General features: G+C 49.8%; 1 protein-coding gene across 1 annotated transcript; it reads left to right on the top strand.

Moving 5' to 3' along the window:
* Window positions 1-12: 12 nt before the first annotated feature.
* LOC127042882 (zinc finger and SCAN domain-containing protein 20-like) lies at window positions 13-2,371 on the top strand. Its single transcript, XM_050936385.1, has 2 exons — window positions 13-842; window positions 1,772-2,371. The coding sequence occupies exons 1-2, from the start codon at window positions 320-322 to the stop codon at window positions 1,891-1,893; spliced, it is 645 nt and encodes a 214-aa protein (XP_050792342.1). The 5' UTR covers window positions 13-319; the 3' UTR covers window positions 1,894-2,371.
* The last annotated feature ends 12,657 nt before the right edge of the window (window positions 2,372-15,028 follow it).

Below are 15,028 nucleotides of genomic sequence, written 5' to 3'. Positions count from 1 at the left end.
GGTGGTGTACACACTTGCACAGCACGGCCAGCGCTGCAACTCCCTGGTTGCAGCACTGGCTGTACACCCGGTCGAGCCTCGGGTGTAGAGGATCCAGCACTGGTCAGCAAGTGTAGACACCCACCAGCGTTTTTATTGACCTCCGTGGCATAAGCAGGTATCCCAGCATACCTTAGAAGCCTCTCTGGTAATCATGCAAACTCCACTGCCCTGGGCTCACCTGACCCCTCCTTTAAATGCCCCGGGAATTTTAAAAATCCCCTTTCTGTTTGCTCAGCCAGGTGTGGAGTGCAATTAATCAATCAATCACTCAGCGACCATGCCTCCACGCACCAAACCAACCCCAACATGGACCAATGCAGAGCTGCAGGACCTCATAAGTGTTTGGGGAGAGGAGGCTGTGCAAGCACAGCTGCGCTCCAGAAGGAGAAATTATGATACCTATGGGCAGATATCACAGTCCTTGATGAGAAGGGGCCATGAACGGGACGCGTTGCAGTGCAGGGTCAAAATTAAAGAGCTGAGGAGTGCTTACTGCAAAGCTCATGAGGGAAATCGCCGCTCAGGAGCTGCCCCCACGACCTGCCATTTTTACCAGGAGCTGGATGCCATACTTGGGTGTGAACCCACTGCCAATCCTAGGAGCACGATGGAGAGTTCAGAGCAGGGAGAAGTGGGGGAGGTTGTAGAGGACGGTGACAGTGAGGCTACTAGCGTGGAGGGAGACACCCCGGAGTCCCAGTACACATGCAGCCAGGAGCTCTTCTCAAGCCAGGAGGAGGCTAGCCAGTCGCAGCAGCTGGAAGTTGATGGTGAGGAAGAAACTGAGGATCGTGCTCGGGGTAAGTAGATTTTTATGTTTTGGGAGAGGAGGGTTTTGGTTATGGCTGCCTGCATGCATGCCTAAACGTGAAATAGCCCATTGATTTGCTCTATCACGTCTCTGTAATCTGCCTCGGTAATCTCTTGAAAAGTTGCAGCAAGAGCGTTTGCAATTTGCTTTCTCAAGTTGATCAGGAGAGCCTCCGTGGTCCCTGTCCCGGTCAGGCTAACTCGTCCGATCCACTGTGCAGCGAGGGTTGGGGGGACCATGGCTGCACACAGGCAAGCTGCATAGGGGCCAGGGCGGTATCCATATTCCTGTAGAAGACCCTCCCTCTCTTCCCAGGTAACACGCAGCAGTGATATGTCTGGCAGTAGGAAACCCTGTTGAGAGTTTAGGGATACTTGAGTGCAGGGTGCCAGGTTCGCGTTTCCCCAGCCCATGGCGCTCTGTTGTTAACCCCCCCCCTCCCAGCACGTAAGCATCCACGCGGTGTGCTCCGGTGTTATGCACCCCCCTCCAAGCAGGCATCCAGCCCCGCGGTGCGCTCCGGTTTTCCCCACCCCACCTCCAAGCAGGCATCCAGCACCGCGGTGCTTTCCCCTCCCCCCACCAGCAGGACGGCGTGAACACGGACCAAAGAACAACCCCCCCCCAAGCAGCTCACCACCTTCCTGTTCACTACTGTCCCCTCTTCAGGACACCAGCTACCTCCTGTACCCATTGCTGATAAACCCCAGTGACCCATTGGTCAATTCCCACTCCCAAGGGGAAATCGGGGCAAAACCACTCAACCCATTGCTCGCCATGACTTAGCTTCCCTGCCCTCTCTGTGTTATGTGAGGTATGTGAGAAGGATGCTACCAAAAGTCTAAAAAGTCCTTCAATGTGTGATGATAAACAATGTAGCCTCTGTGTATTACATGGTTCTATCTCTCTTTTTTCTAGTGACCTTGACTACTGCAGCCGGATCACCGGCCTCACGTAGGTTGCAGAACTTGAGACGGAATCCTAGAAAATCAAGAGGAATTGATCAAATCTGTTATGAGCCACTACAACAGAGAAAGTAGGAAGACACAGGAATGGAGAGAGAAGATGTATGAATGGAGACAGAGTGTACATGAATGGAGGCAAACAGAAAGCAGGAGAAAGGAATTGTCTGCCAAAAAAACCACAAAGCAGATTATAAGCCTCCTGGCTCGCCAAACTGAGTCTTTAGAGTCTCTTGTAGCCATGCAGACAAATATGTACTGTTGTAACCCACAGCCCTCCCAAAGCCCTCTTCCTTGTTCCCCAGTATTTCCACAAAACAACTTTCTCCAGCAGCCAGTTCCTTATTATCCCCAGCTGCCCCCAACACCTGTACGATCACCTACCAGCCCTGATAACTATAATTCTTACCCTGTTCACTCCACCCCCATTATTCTGCAGCATAGTAATCCTGAAGTGCAGCACACATTGAACAGTGATCAAAATAGGACATATTCAAACCTGTGAATGTACAGTCCACCACCCCAACCCCCTTGCCTGTTATGTACTGTATGTTGAATAAAGATTTTTTTTCTTTTTCACTACGTTATATTATTGCTGGAAGTGGTAAATATTATACACCAAGGTAAAGCAAAGCACATCAAATGCATCAAACATTACTGTTGGCTCTCAGCATCAAGTTGCTCCCTTAAAGCATCCCTAATCCTTGAAGCCCTTTCCTGGGCCTCCCTATTAGCCCTGCTCTCTGGCTGAGCAAACTCATCCTCTAGGCTTCGAACCTCAGAGGTCTATTCCTCACTGAATCTTTCACCCTTCCCTTCACAAATATTATGGAGGGTACAGCATGCGGATATAACAGCGGTGATGCTGCTTTCCACCAAATCTAACTTCCCATAAAGACAGCGCCAGCGGGCTTTCAAGCGGCCAAAAGCACGCTCCACAGTCATTCTGCACCGGCTCAGCCTGTAGTTGAACCGGTCCTTGCTCCTGTCAAGCTTCCCTGTATATGGTTTCATGAGCCAGGGCATTAAGGGGTAGGCGGGGTCTCCAAGGATCACAGTGGGCATTTTGACGTCCCCTACTGTGATCTTGCGGTCTGGGAAAAAAGTCCCGGCCCTCAGCCTCCTGAACAGGGAACTGTTCCTAAAGATGCGTGCATCGTGCACCTTTCCTGGCCATCCTGAGTAAATGTCAGTGAAACGCCCACGGTGATCCACAAGTGCTTGCAGAACCACGGAGAAATACCCCTTGTGATTAACGTACTCTGATGCCAGGTGGGGTGGTGACAGAATAGGAATATGCGTCCCATCTATTGCCCCTCCACAGTTAGGGAACCCCATTTCTGCAAAGCCATCCACAATGTCCTGCACGTTCCCAAGAGTCACGGTTTTTCTTAGCAGGGTGCGATTAATGGCTGTGCAAACTTGCATCAGCACCATTCCAACTGTAGACTTTCCCACTCCAAACTGGTTCGCCACCGATCTGAAGCAGTCTGGAGTTGCCAGCTTCCAGATTGCAATAGCCACCCGCTTCTCCACTGGCAGGGCAGCTCTCAATCTCGTGTCCCTGCGCCGCAGGGTAGGGGCGAGCTCAGCACACAGTGCCATGAAAGTGGCTTTTCTCATCCGAAAGTTCTGCAGCCACTGTTCGTCATCCCAGGATTGCAGGACGATGTGATCCCACCACTGAGTGCTGGTTTCCTGAGCCCAAACGCGCCGGTCCACGGAGCTGAGCACGTCTGTTACTGCCACAAGCAATTTACTGTCTTCACAGTGAGGCGATTCAATATCATCGTCTGACTCCTCACTGTCACTGTCACTTTGCAGCTGAAGGAATAGCTCCACTGCCATGCGTGATGTGCTGGCAACATTCATCAATAAGGTCGTCAGCTGCTCAGGCTCCATTTATAACAAAAATCGCAGAAAAAGCGCTGTAGAATCACAATGCTGCCAAACTGCTCGGAATGTGTAGCAAAGCACCATGGGGCGTTGGAACAGGAAGTGGAAAGACACTCACACTTCCTTCCCCTTCCCACAAGGCACAGCGCCGAAATGGGACGAGGTGCTCTGTGGGATAGCTGCCCACAATGCACCACTCCCAACAGCGCTGCAAGTGCTGTAAATGTGGCCACACTGCAGCGCTGGTTGCTGTAAGTGTGGCCACTCTGCAGTGCTGGCCCTATACAGCTGTACTAACACAGCTGTAACTACCAGCACTGCAAAACTGTAAGTGTAGACATGGCCTAAGAAGCAGAGGAAGCACACCGGGAGAGGGCATTCCCCGACATCCCATCCTGAAGAGACAGAGACCAGAGAGCGGCATAGGCCTGTGTGGGCCAACATGTCTCCGGAGCCCAGCCAGGCATGTGCATAGCTGGCTAGGCTATTCAGCTCTCCTAGGGACCCTCCAGTAGTAGGGGCTGTGACGTTATTGATATAAACTGGGACCATATAGAACATGGGTTGCAACCAAGGTCCTGTAGCGGCACCAAATCCTAGGTAAAGGGGGTCATATAAGGTGTCTAAGATCAGGTTACAGATTACTGGTTATGATGATGCTGTCTGTATGTCTGTATCATTTTGGTAATTGAAGTTATGAATATTGGCTGTATGCTGTCTATATTTCAAGCTTGTGCTGTGTTACTGGGAAAGATCCCAGACAAGTTGGTGTCAGCTCTGTTTAGCCTGCTTGATGGCCCATTAAGGACAATCACCTACACAATTGTCCCATCGAGAGAAGGCAGTTACGCCCTGTGACTCAGCAGGGTGTGCAAAAACTGGCCCATGTGACTGCAAACTCCATTTTGCTGTAACTTTCCACAGCAGGAACAAAGGAGTGTTCTTACACTTGGAAAAGCCTATATAAGGCAGAGGCCTCATCTCCATTTTGTCTTCAATCCTGCTTCTTACCTCTGGAGGGATTTTGCTACAAGCTGAAGCTCTACACAAGGGACTGAGGACCCATCCCAGTGGGGGATGTTCTCCAGGGACTTGATTTAAACCTGTAATTTACTCCATCACTGCTACAAGCCTGAACTAAGAACTTTGCCATTACTGTATGTAATTGATTCCATTTAACCAATTCTAGCTCTCATCTCTATCTTTTTCCCTTTATGAATAATCCTTTAGATTTTAAATTCTAAAGGATTGGCAACAGCGTGATTTGTGGGTAAGATCTAATGTGTATATTGACCTGGGTCTGGGGCTTGGTCCTTTGGGATCGAGAGAACCTTTTTCTTTTACTGGGGTGTTGGTTTTCATAACCATTCATCCCAGGACGGGTGGCACTGGTGGTGATACTGGGAGACTGGTGTGTCTAAGGAAATTGCTTGTGTGACTTGTGGTTAGCCAGTGGGGTAAAACCGAAGTCCTTTTTGTCTGGCTGGTTTGGTTTGCCTTAGAGGTGGAAAAACCCCAGCCTTGGGCTGTGACTGCCCTGTTTGAGCAATTGGTCCTGAATTGGCACTCTCAGTTGGGTCCCGCCAGAACCACAACGTCACAGGGGCAAAGGTCCCATCCATGCTGGTGGACTACAAGGCCACAAAAGACATCGTGTCTTTGCCATTGCCATCGACACCTTGTCAAGACTTAGCCATCTCTAGAGGGAAGTCAGCACTGGGGCCCATGCAACGGGTTCTGTCTGTGCAGCATAGCTCCCTGACACTGCAGTGGTTGACATCAAAGCAGCGATCCCTGGGGATGTGTTTCCAAACTGCTCATGCTGACCAGAGTTCTCGGGACCAGTCCCCCAAAGTGTGGCATCACTTGCACAATGGTCGGCACAGAGCAGTCCCTGGAATCATGGCACCAGTCACTGGAGCACGGGCATCGTTCCTTGGGGCAAAGAAGTTAACCAGGACCATAAAACTGGTCCTCGGCACCGAGACGCAGATTGCCGGACTCATGACACTGATCCCAGGGGTTGTGGTGGCATTCTCTGCCATCTCATTCTTGGTCGCTGGACCCCCAGCACCATTCCCAGAGCTTTAGCCATCGATCGCCATTGTACCGTCACTGATCTGCCGAGCTCTGCCATTGGTCCCCAAACAGGTGGCACTGGGACCCCGAGCCCCAGCCGCAGATGCTGGGATGGTAAGTGTGGAAGTGATAGGGACATTGCGTTGGCACTGCAATGGTCTTCAAGTCAGGAACTTTCCTCTTCTGGCTTGGAGGCTGAGGAGATAGCAGGTCTCTCGGGCTGGGTGCACCCAGCCAGATGCGGGGAAAGGGCAAGGGCTGTAAGAGCTGTCAAGGCCAACAATCAGCCCCTTCCTCCCACTTGGGCTCCTCCTGCTACCCACCTGGAAACAAGCGGTCACTTTGAGGATGTGTCCGAGGCCGACCTCCCAGTCTGCAGCCAGAATCCTGCACCCCTCTTGTTTTCAGACTTTTTCCTTTCCTCCCCACTTGGGCCGCTATAACATTGGACGGGTGGATCCTCAGCACTGTGGCAGTTGAGTATACCCTACAGCTTATTTCTGCTCCACCCTTCCCCATCCCTCTTCAGGGACCCTTCTCATGAGCAACTTCTCGCTGAAGAGCTGCAAGCCCTCCTGTGAGTAGGAGCCATAAAGGAAATCCTCATACATCTAAGGGGGAAAGGGTTTTACTCTCAGTACTTTGATACCGAAGGCCAACGTGTGTGTGTCTGTCTGCGTCTGTCTGCAACCCATATTGGACCCATGAGGCATCAAGTATCTCAAGAAGTTGAAGTTCCTCCTTGCCTCCATTATTCCCTCCCTAGAGAAACAGGTACACCACCCTCGACTTGAAGAATGCGTATTTTCATATTTCCGTTTTCCACGGACACAGAAGGTTCCTTTGGTTTGTAGTAGGACAAACCCACTACCAGTTTGCAGTGCTTCCATTTGGCCTGCCTATGGTGTCAAGGGTATTCACAAAATGCATGGTGGTGGTCACAGCCTACCTGAGGTGCCAGGGCATTCAAATCTACCCATACTTAGAAGATTGGCTCATCAAGAGTCGTTTGCAGGCACAAGTCCAGCGCAGCATCTAGTTGGTGAAAGCCATGTGCCAAGCACTAGGTCTGTTGTAAATGAACAAAAATCCACATTGGACCCAGTACATAGAGTTCATTGGGGCAATTCTGGACTCTACCTGAGCCAGGGCCTTTCTCCCAGAGTCCAGATTCAAGGCAATGTCAGGTCTCATCACCCAACTCACCAGTCATCCTATCACCACTGCCAGGGTATGCCTCAGGCTGCTAGGGCACATGGCGGCGAGCACTTATGTAGTTCAACATGCACAACTTCATCTCGGGTCCCTCCAGATGTGGCTGGCACCAGTCTATACCCTAGTCAGGCTCCATCTGGATGGAGTCCTCACAGTTCTGCTGCAAATACTTACTACTCTGGAGTGGTGGTCCAACCTGGTAAGTATATCCGAACGAATATCCTTTGTGACCCCAAACCCCACAATGGTGCTAGTGTTGGACATGTCTGACTTGGGCCTGGAAGTCCACCTTGGATCACTAAAGACCCAGGGGCTGTGGTCCCGGGAAGAGCTGGCACTGCACACCAATGTTAGAGAGCTCAGGGTCTTCCAGTTGGCTTGTTAAGTGTTCTTTTTGCAACTGTCCGATGAGGTGTTACAAGTATTGACAGGCAATAGGGCCTCCATGTTCTATGTGAATAGACGAGGAGCATGATCCTTGGGCCCCCTCTCAAGAAGCCTTTGACTATGGGACCGCATGCTATACACATCGAAGCTCTACATCTCCCTGGTGTCTGAAACACACTAGTGGATCGCCTCAGCAAGTGGCTTTTTTCTCACCACGAGTAGTCCCTCCACTCAGAGATCGTCAGAATGATCTTCCAGAGGTGGGGAACTCCCCAAGTGGACCTATCCGCCACCAGGCAGAACAGGAAGTGCTATCAGTTCTGTTCCCTTCAGGGGCCCAACAACAGTTCACCTAGTGCTCTCTAGGCTCACTGGTCCTCCCTCTGAGCCTCTAGCCTCCTGTTCTTTCACATCTGTCATGGAAGGTTGCTTTTCTTGTGGCTATCATGTCAGCGAGGGGAGTCTCCGAGACTGAAGCCCTTACATTGGAACCCCCATACATGGTGTTCTACAAGGACAAGGTTCAGTTGCGTCCACAACTGGTCTTCCTGCTGAAGGTGGTGGTGTGTTTTCATGTTAGCCAGGACATTTTCCTCCTAGTATTCTGCCTGAAGCTTCACTTGTCTAACGAGGAGAAGCGCTTGCACACCTTGGATATCGGGCGGGCTCTGGCTTTTTTTTTTTTTTTAAGAGCGTACCAAACCCTTCCTTAGATGACTCAACTCTTCGTCGTGGTGGCCGACAGAATGAAAGGCCTCCCAGTGTCTTCTCAGAGGCTTTTGTCTTGGATTACTACCTGCATCTGTTCTTGCTGTGACTTGGTGCAGGTCGTACCTCCAGCCATAGTGACAGTCCATTCAACTAGAGCTCAGGCATTGTCAGCAGCCTTCCTAGCACAAGTCCTTATCCAGGACATCTGCAGGGCCGCAGTGTGGTCATTGGTACACACCTTCACAACCCACTATGCCATCACTCAGCAGGCCAGAGATGACGCTGGCTTTGGCAGAGCTGTATTGCAGTTGATATGTCCATGAGCTTCTACCCACCTCCAGAGATACTGCTTAGGAGTCACCTAAAATGGAATGGACATGGGCAAGCACTTGAAGAAATAAGTTACCAACCTTCTGTAACTGTTCTTGGAGATGTGTTGCTCGTGTCCATTCCATGACCTGCTTTCCTCCCCCTCTGTCCAAGTTCTGGCAAGAATGAACTGAAGGAGGGGGCAGCCTATTATACAGTTGCATACACATGCCACTCTGGAGCCAGTCCCCTATGGATACCACTGAGGGGAAAACGTCCAGCACCGGTGCATGTGGCAAGCATGCACACACCTAACATGGAATAGATATGAGTAACACATCTTGAAGAACAACAGTTATGGAAAGTTAATAACCATTTTTTCTGCCAAGTTTCTCAAACTAATCCCTCCCTCTATTCAATACAGCTGTATCTAACAGTGAATGCATCTGTAGTGCATGCAGATAATTTTTAGTGGATAGTGTTAGCTCCAAGGGGAATTATTAAGGGGGCATATACCTATACTTTGTGTTTTCTGGTTCTTCTTTGAGTGGTGGTCCCTATGTGTATTTACTGCATTCCATGTGCCTGCGCTGAATTTTTCACTAGCAGGGTCCATTGGTCTGCACCTGCTGCTCCTTATGCTCTGAACTGAGGGCTTGAGGGGCAGCATACACTGACCTCCTGTCCAGTTCCTTTCTACCACTTGTCATATGAGACAAAACTTCCTGTGTCCACAAGCTTTTCTGGCATTCCTGCTCTTAGGTCTAGCTGTTGTGAATAGTTGCTCTTTAGACAGCTTTTAGTAATAGTGTCAGGGGTATAGCTTCCCCTAGTACCTGTACAATTTGGGGCACTTAGTGCCCTCACTTCAACTCCTGCCTAGGCTGCCCCTAGGCTCTTCCTGGTTAGTGATTCCCCACAAGAGCTGCTGATGCTTTCACAGGGAGACCCACTCTTTAAAGTGCAAGATGTCATTCTGTCCTTCAAAGGTGACTGTAGAACTTGGATGGGGCCTTTCATATGGCCCTAATCTGACCTTGGGTCTACTGGCTCTCTAATACAGTGGGTGGAGCCACCACCTAATGGCCCTCTGGCTCCTGTGCTCCTTAACTCCTCATCCTCAGAGGTCAGGCCCAAGGACTCCTCCAAACTCAGAAGTGAGGAGGGTAAAGGCAAGCACCCTGATAAAAAATAAGAATCACCACCTCCCACCTCCTCTAAGGAAAGGGCTACCTCCCCCATAATCTCAGGGTTTAGTGAGCTGTTATGTGCTGGTATGGGTGTAGCTGGAGCTCAGAGAGCATAGTTCTCCTTTGAGTTGTCATCTGGTGTGATAATTGGGTCTAAAATTTACTCTAATTGAGCTCAACTGTAAGTGAGTAAGTTCATAAGACATCACAATAACCTATAACAACCCATATTGACAGGAACAGGTGCAAGAAAACCAGAGAAAAACTGAATTAGTCCAAACAAAAAAGCCTGCTAATATAATTCTGACTCTTTTGAGATCATATCTGATAAACAGGAAAATGTGGATCTGGAAATTAATTAACCAAATTGGTGTGTTGGGTATTAGCACTAACTCGTGGACAGAATGACAGGATGGGCTAGTCTTTTTGGGTTCTTGAGACTTTGGGGAGAAAATAACAGATGGAGGCTACTGCTGTAAGCTTCACCATCATGGCTGCCATCCCCATTGTTTCCTGGGAGCATGGGTGGTCTTCATCCTAATCCTGAAAGATCTCTCGATTAGACCATAGAGAGGGACCCAGATAACATTGCTGCGTCTACTAGCTGTAACTGAATCCCAACAGCACTTGGATGAAATGGGATCAGACTTTAACAACAACAGTTCCAGCCCACCTCAACTATCTTTTTCTCTTTTCTCCAAAAGGAAAGTTATTAGCATCTTGGACAAGGGTATTTTCCTTCTAAAAATGCTCTCCTGGGAAAGGGAAGAAGGGATGTTAAAAGAAAAACAAGCCTTACTTAATATTTTACCTTTCAAATGTTTTAACATTTTTTTATCTTTACTAAAAGGTTAAAAAGATGTTTAATGTTGTATTTGCCATGGTATGAAGCAGCCTGAAGTCTGTGTGTACCAAACCTCAGACCTTGTTTTACACTGTATAATGTGATGGTGACTAAATGATAACATCTTTGGCCCACATATTCCATCTAAACTAATACATGTCACTCTGGGTGCTCCACCATAGGACTTGTGCACACTCAAGCACTTTTGGAGATTTTAATCAGCAGGGTCTGAGGGTCTATCCCAGTGTTTCCTCTAATTTTTCCCACCCATGTGCAGAATGAATTTTATGTGCACTAATACGGAGGTGATGTCTGATACATCACCTTCACATTTGGTGCACATAAAATTTGTGGGGTGAGGCTGAGGGGTTCTTGGGGGAGGGGGTTGGGGTGTAGCGGTGTGAAGGCTCAGGTTAGGGGTGTGGGCTCTGGGTTTGGAGCACAGGAGGGCACTCTGGGGCTACTTCAGAAGAGAGGACACACCCCAATGCACTCTCCCCACAGCAGCATCTGGGCTGGAAGGAGGGAGGGAGAGGGGCCTGTCCCTACCACAGGATCTTTGGGGTGGAGCTGCAGGATAGGTGCCCCGGCCCCAGCAGATCTGGGCCAGATCTGGGGTTGCCTCACCTGCAGCTGCGTCTGGGCTGCTCTGGGGCCAGGCCACGCCTGGGCCCAGTCTGGCCATGGCTGGGTCTGTGCCACTCTGGCCATGCCTGGGCCCAATCTAGCCTCACCTGGGTCTGTGCTGCTGCGGCCGTGCTGCCCCGGCTGCACCTGGACCTGATCCACTTGTGGCAGGTCCAGGCCACCAGGTGAGTTAGGGCCAGGGGAGGGATGCCACCTGGCCCTGGGTGGGTTCCCTAAGCACCTGCATAGTGCTAAATAGGCTGCTGTGCAGCTTACAGGGAACTTAGGTCTACACCTGCGCTCTATACATCCTTGCGTTCCAGTGCAAGAGTATATAAAGAGGGACCCATTACCCTTCCAGTTCCTTCTCACCCATCCTCAACTCAAGCTGGAGCACTTCAGTGTCTGCTGCTAGTTGTCAGCATCCTTTTATAAATATTCTATTCGTTATTGTTCTTTTACTTTACTTTAGCATAGTTTTGTGCTTTTGAGGGTAGGGGGTGTTTTCCAGCTGCCCCTTTCCTTGTGCTGCCAGGGCCATTCCATTGTCTGGGGCCTCCCTGGTTGGGTTATGCCAAACTCCCCAGGCTTCAAAGTCTTTCAGCTCTGCCACAGGTCTTCAGCCCTCAGCAACAGGTATTCCAGATGAGTCAGGGAGACTCTTGTCCTGTGAAAGTGTGAGGTCTACACTTCATTTAAAAACTGATCTTGCAAGCTCTGAGAGCTCCTTGAGGCTCGTGGAGCCTAATCTGTTCCAGTACACTGGCATCACACACTCAGGCAATAGTGGTGTCTTCCACAGACCATGGGGCAGTTTTGGAAACTAACCATTCAAAAAGGAAAACCAAATTCCTGCAGAGAGAGACCAAAAGAAGGGGAAAGTCACTGTTCAAGACTGGAAATAGTGAGAGCTCATGCTCTGGTAATGGGTACTGCTACTGGCTTTGGTACCAAAGCACCACTACCCACTATATACTTGTGGGTATACTTGCACCAAGAAATCTTCTAGCAAACCATGCTGAGAGGCATCATCATCAATACTGAAGCTGCGTCCTCTAACCCCCGAGACTTCTCCAGGTGCTATGACTCTTTCTTCTGTGGTTCTGGTATTGCCTCCTTTAGTTCACAGCCACAAAAAGTGCATGGACCATCCCTCTGCACCCTCTCAGGTATATTCCTCCTTCGGGTGCATAACTATGTGGTGCATGAATTGTACTGCTGCACCCTCTCCCTGGTGCAGTCTCTGGCTTCTGCTGAGCACTACTCTGGCTCCCCACTACTGTCCAGGTTGCTCTCTCACAAAGACCTCCTGCAGAAGAACTGGAATCACCCCTCTTAAAGGGTACTGAAAGAAACTCTTCCCTAGTATTGCTAGAGAACTTATCACTCGAATTCATCCCAGCAAAAATCTTGACTGCTGGTACCAACCCGATCACCAGCCCCACCTTTTACTCCAAAATGGACATGGTTCCCAGTACCACTACCTGGAGATCCTCTATTGGATGCAGGAGAAGATACCTCTTCTGACTTGGACATTTCTGTCCAGGACTGCACCTCCATCCCAAACCCACTGTCTTCACGGGAGGTGTTCCCTAGGAAAAAGATCCCAGAATGTGTCATGTTCATATCACCTCTGGCATGAGTATCCCGAGGACCTTTTCTTTATGCACAACTGTAGTGGGTCTTCTGGAACCCCATGGCTCCTTTAAGTGAGCAGTATTGTAGGGTACCTTCCTGTAAGAGACCCATTTTGGACCAGCAGCTACTGGTACCACAATAGCTTCCCCAAGAAGTAGCCACAGAGGAGCAAGAAGCTGTTACCCCAAAATTTGGACCTAAGACACCCTAATAATGGTCTGCCTATATCTGTAAACCAATTGTCAGTTTTGCACATCTGAGTAGGCCTGCCCTAGAGGAATTACCCAGGTTTTACCAGGGAATTTGTCTGACCCTCAGAGGACTCCCCAGAACAGACCAGTTTTGTTGACCCTTGGGAGGACACGGATACAGACCTCCGCTCAAAGGACTGACACTCAACCAGTAATTCTGTGAAAACAAAATAATCATTTATGTAAACAACATATAATCAAGAAAGAACACAGTATAACACAACACAAGCTACATAACAATACAATGTTGCATTGCATACACTAAGAGAGCACAACATACTACATAAATCATAATGGCATACAATGTTGCATAATATAGTTCTTAAATTTGTCACAGTGTAACAGACACACAACAAAGCTGTAAACATTACAATATTTACATATTAAATGGCAAACTATAAACATTTCTGAGTGGTGATCTGTCACTTACAGAATGCATGCAGTGATCTTAAAATCCATTCATACACAGGCATCCAGCTTGACAACTACCCCCAAATATTCCTTATAATTAAAAAAAAAACTATACTTACTCTTATTCTTCTTAAATCCCTTTGTTTTGTCTAAGGTCCTTCTGTTCTGTCAGGTATAGTGATTTTAGTTCTACTTTGCTTCTGAGCTTGTCTGCTTTGCTCTCTTTTGTCGTCTTCTCCCTTGTCTCCAGCCACCGCTCATGCACAGTGAAGCTTGTCACCTCTGTCTTATATATGATTTCTGACACTTTCTGATTGGTTGCTCTCTCAATGCCAGCCATTAGCATACCTGTTCGGCCAATCAGACTTTCCTATCAATCAAGCTGAACCTGTTTAAGAATCTTCCTCTTACCTGACTGACCCCTCCCTTCATGTATTTAGAGTCAACTTAATCTCACCTTAGTGAACTTTACTCAGCCTGTTACCCTACAGTTTGGATCTTAGGCACTCCAGTAATGGGTTGCCTACAACTATGCAATTTATTCCGCCCAAATGAGTAATAAGTAAGGCTAAGGTTATGTCAGGGCAGACATGAGAGTCATGGAAGGTGACTTTCAGTGACTTCCCTGACAGTGGGGGCCCCCCCACAGCTGACCAGTCACCCTGTAGAAAAACTGCTGACGGAATGTGCTCCTTAGGGTGTACTGAGCATGCTCAGTACACCCTGAGCATGCTCAGTAACATCTGCTGAAGCCAGCAGTGAGGAACCCCTGCAGCAGTCCAGCCTCTGCTGGTGACCCCTGCAACTGGCCAGTGCAGGCGGGGACCCCTGAGCACCCCAGCTGCCACTGCTGGTAGGGCCCCCCCATGCAGCTGCTCAGCCACCACTAGCAGCCGATCCCATCCTCTCCCCCAGCCCCCACAGGCAGAGGGATCCTGGAGCTGCTCAGTGGCTGCTGGAAGGGGCCCCCACAGCTCTCCAGACACCAGAAGCAGTGGAACCCCTGCAGCTGACTGGCTGTCACCGCTGGTGGGGACCCCTGAGCTGCCCAGCTGCTGGTGGTGGTGGCAGAGGAACCCTGGAAGTGCTCAGCAGCCGCAGGGACCCCTGCAGCTCCCCTGCTGCTGGCAGGGCCACCCCTTGCAGCTGCTCAGCTGCCCCCCATCTCTCACAGCTCCTTGCCACTTCTGGCCACTGCAGAGGGACCCCAGAGCTGCTTAGTGGCTGCTCAACTACCACCCCCAACAACTCCCCAACCAGTGGTAGCAGGGGACCTCCGCCCCCCCCCCCACTCCAGCTCCACAGCGCAAAGGGGACTCTGCAGCTCCCAGCTGCTGAAGGCAGGGGAGGGACAGGGTGGTGGACCCTCCTTCCTCCCCATTTTGTCATGGATATTTTAATAAAAGTCAGGGACAGGTCACAGGCAAGAAACAAAACAAAACAAAAAATCACAGAAGCCATGACCTCTCCCTGACTTTTACTAAAAATATCCATGACAAAACTGTAGCCTTAGTAATAAGGTGGTGGCCAGTCCTAGAGGAATTGCCAGGGTATTAGCAGGGGGCTTGTCTGACCCACAGAGGACTCCCCAGAGCAGGCTAATTCTGCTAACCCTGGAAGGACACAGATACAGGCCTCCACTCAGAGGACAGACA

Source organism: Gopherus flavomarginatus, chromosome 1 (genome assembly GCF_025201925.1).
Source record: "Gopherus flavomarginatus isolate rGopFla2 chromosome 1, rGopFla2.mat.asm, whole genome shotgun sequence".
Lineage (NCBI taxonomy): Eukaryota > Metazoa > Chordata > Testudines > Testudinidae > Gopherus > Gopherus flavomarginatus.
Note: the sequence above shows the minus strand (reverse complement) of the source record. Positions and strands in the feature narration are given on the sequence as shown.